Below are 3,772 nucleotides of genomic sequence, written 5' to 3'. Positions count from 1 at the left end.
AACTCGGTTACATGGTGATTACTTGGTAGAATGATGGGGTGTTTCAGGTCGGAGTCGATCGGAGCATTACATATTCGCCCTCCTACTCGCAAAATTCCATCGATTACGACTGGGTTTAGCTTCTGCATGGACTTGCCTCGATTTTTGCAGCACAGATTATCTCCAAATTCCTGGTGCTGAACAAGCTTAATTATTTCCATTTCTGCCTGTTTTAGTTCCTTAAGTGACAGAGTTTGAGGCAATGTACCAGCGTTGACTCCCTTTCTCTTGTTAAGTAGATATTTCTTAAATTTCAGCAGCCAAGCCAGTCCCTTCAGTAGCTTGGTCCAAGTTGAATACCTAACTATTACATCCATCATTGTTGCTCGGCATGCTAAACTATGTACGGGTGGAGTTTTGAACTCAAGATCTTTGTTATCGATGCTCACTGGCATAATTGGCCACTCTGTATCTGCCTTCCACAGGAATTCAGGACCTCTAAGCCACCTGCAATCCTCAGTGATCTCGCAAGCATGAATTCCTCTTGATCCCTCATCTGCAGGGTTTGACTTTGTGTCTACGTATCGCCATTGCGAAGGATCCGATACAGCATGAATCTTTTCTATTCTGTTTGCCACAAAGGTGTGAAAGCGTCTTGATTCGTTTCGAAAGTATTGTAACACAGATGTTGAGTCAGTCCAAAATATCACTCCTTCTACGGGTATCTCAAGTTCCTTTCTAATCGTTTCTAGTACAGCTGCCGACAATTCCAGACGAGGAATAGTCATAACCTTCAATGGACTTAGTCTAGTTTTCCCCAACACAAAGGCACAGTGAGTATTCCCTTGGCAAGTAGATCGCAATTACGCAACTGCAGCATATCCTCGTTGTGAAGCATCACAAAATACATGAAGATCATGCTTATGCTCTCCTACGGTCGGTCTCAAACATCTGTTTATAGAGACATTCCTCAACTGTGGCAGTTCTTCTAACCAATGGGTCCATCTACTCAAATCCTGCGAGCTTACCTCTTGGTCCCACCCTAAACCTTGTGTACAGACATCTTGCAGCAACATTTTCGCGACAAGGATAAATGAGGCCACAAATCCCAAAGGATCGTACACAGAACTTGTTGTAGAAAGGATACCTCTTCTCGTGTTTGGCCTTTCTTTAACCTTGATGTTGAATGTGAATTTATCAGTTTCCACGTTCCATGAAACACCTAGTGTTCGCTCAACTGGTAGCTCCTGTAAGTCCAAGTTAAATACTGTTGCTGCTCTTTCTGATTTGGGTATCTTCTCTAGAACTTGACGATCGTTGCTAAGCCATTTAGTCAATCTGAATCCCCCCTTAGCTAAGAGTTCCCTTAGCTGACTAGACAGTTCAATAGCCTCCTCAGTAGTTTTAACCGATCTTAAACAATCGTCAACGTAAAAGTTATTTCTTACAGTTTCTACTGCTGCAACGTTATGTTCTGATTCATTGTCAGCTGCTGTTCTCCGCAACGCATATCCTGCACAACTTGGTGAGGATGTGGCACCAAACAGATGTACCAGCATCCAATACACTTTGGGTTCTTCCGTGAAGTTTCCATTCGGCCACCAAAGAAATTGAAGAGCGCCACAGTCTTCAGGGGACACCTTTACCTGATGAAACATAGATTGTATATCAGCGACCAGCGCTACTTTATCTTGACGAAATCTGGTTAAAACCCCTACCAGGTTATTTGTGAAATATGGACCCCTCAATAGTTGACTGTTGAGTGATACACCTTTATATTTGGCGGCACAGTCGAACACTATCCGAACTTTGCCAGGCTTATGGGGTGATGAGGTAGAAACCATGTCTTGTTTGGCATTATTTCTTTCCTTTCTACAACAGGTTGCTTGGCCTTCACTTCCTCTGCAAACCCATTATCTATGTAGTCTGCCATCGTATTCATCATATTTCCATGGAAGCCCGAGTTGGTAGTGACCATTTACTTTAACTGTTGACTCTTCCATACAAGCCCTTGCTCTCTTGTCTTCAATTGATTCGCCTAACTCGATATCTTCAAAAACAGATCCACTGCTATCTGTCTTCCAAAATCTCTCCAATTGTTCCGTAAGTTGATCATCACCGTGACCACGTCGAGCAAAATTCACCTTGAAACTGGGTCTACCTTGCTTTGAATTGGTTGGTCCAATTAACGTCCACCCCAATGGTGACTCTGTTGCATATGGCTCTTTCTTACCACCACGCCTCTCTTCTATTACCCAGAATGCCTCTGGCACATCACTTCCTATCAGTAACATCACCTCTTTACCCTTTATGCAAGGGAATTTAATTCCATCAAGATGTTTCCATTTCCTTGTGTCTTCCTCTTTCGGCATACTACATTCTGTGATTGGTAAGTTCTCCACAGTCCATACCGAGTCAAGAATAACTGGTTCTGTTTGATGTAGTCCAGTAACTGTTAGACCTTCTAGTTCAATTCCTTTGACCTTTACATTTTCCTGGCCCACTGTAGTCATATGAAATTCCTTCTGTCTGCCTGTTATACCTAATCTTTGTGCTAGCCGATGGTCACACAATGTAACGTCACTGCTATCATCGAGTAACGCCCAGGTCATAACCTTCCTTCCATTACCAGCAACACTTACTGGCAGTAGCCTGAGGCACACCTTGCCACGTACAATGGTCGAAAGATTTGTCATATTGTGTGTTGCTTCACCTCTATGCAGAAGAGCATGGTGTTTCCATTTGCATCCATTCTTTACGGCACTCTCTTGCAAAATGTGATCTTCCAAAGCAGTTGTCACATAGCCTTCCTCTCCGTACAATTTGTAGCCTCTCCCTAGGGTTAGCTTTACCGAACACATCACACTTCTCAAGTTGGTGTTCTCCCAAACAAGCTGGACATTTCGCCGTTGAAGTATCTTGCTTGCGCACATCTTCTCCCCTGACAGCAAAAGTTGATCTCGCAGACTTACTCTTAATGGGTTGCACTTGCTTTCGCCTAGGAGACTTCCCTATGTTTTGGCCAAACATGTTATTTGCCAATCTAGCTGCTTCTTCGATAAAGGTTGTCATGCCTTTGAAGTCAGGTGCCATTTTTGCATCCATAACCGATTGAGCTTTCTTAGCCTATTTCGTCTGAACTATTTCGAAAACTATTCATATCTGCAGAATAAGACATTTGTTCAAGCACAGTTTGGCATCTTCTCATATCTCTGCCTAAGTCCCACATTCCAGGACCATCATTAGGTCTAATTTGGGGTCGATTCAAAACCTTCTTTAAATGGGCCCTTGCAATCAGATGTGGCTGTCCAAACTGTTCCTTCAGGATTAGCTTGGCCTGTGCGTACCCCTGCGACGCACAATTTTCAATGCTACTCTTAGCTTTACCTGTACAGAACTGAATAAGATAGGTTAGTCGGGCCCTGTCATCAGTGGCCCTACGTGCAATATTAACATCAAATGCATTTGTAAAATTCCAGTATTCAAATGGATTACCATCAAATGAAATTATTTCTGGTTTAGGCATATTAACACTAAGCCCCAAGGCTGTCTCTTATACACATCTAGATGTGTATAAGAGACAGGTTTGTAACTGAACGATGCTCTAATATACAGAGTACGGATACTATTTGCAAACATAATCTGGTTCAATTGTGCAATACGAGTTCAGTCCCGCGCTAATTTGTCAATGAATACCTTTGATTTGTAGGCAAATCTATCATGTTGCTCTGTCTTCGTCATCACTGTGAACTGAATCCAACTAATGATAGCAAAAGATCGTGCTGTATGTTTA

At 42.7% G+C, this 3,772-nt stretch overlaps 2 protein-coding genes across 2 annotated transcripts in view; both read right to left on the bottom strand.

Moving 5' to 3' along the window:
- LOC117105401 overlaps positions 1 to 767 on the bottom strand; it is a 2,590-nt gene extending 1,823 nt beyond the window's left edge. The window contains exon 1 of the mRNA XM_033246526.1: positions 12 to 767. Within this exon, the coding sequence (XP_033102417.1) occupies positions 12 to 767 (756 nt within the window). The remainder of the gene's footprint in view (positions 1 to 11) is intronic.
- A 2,333-nt stretch (positions 768 to 3,100) lies between these two features.
- On the bottom strand, positions 3,101 to 3,505 carry LOC117105400. The gene has a single exon (XM_033246525.1). The coding sequence runs from the start codon at positions 3,503 to 3,505 to the stop codon at positions 3,101 to 3,103; it is 405 nt and encodes a 134-aa protein (XP_033102416.1).
- Between the last annotated feature and the right edge of the window lie 267 nt (positions 3,506 to 3,772).

Source organism: Anneissia japonica, unplaced genomic scaffold (genome assembly GCF_011630105.1).
Source record: "Anneissia japonica isolate Jap-2015-1 unplaced genomic scaffold, ASM1163010v1 scaffold667_len338742_cov159, whole genome shotgun sequence".
In the NCBI taxonomy this organism is placed as follows: domain Eukaryota; kingdom Metazoa; phylum Echinodermata; class Crinoidea; order Comatulida; family Comatulidae; genus Anneissia; species Anneissia japonica.
Note: the sequence above shows the minus strand (reverse complement) of the source record. Positions and strands in the feature narration are given on the sequence as shown.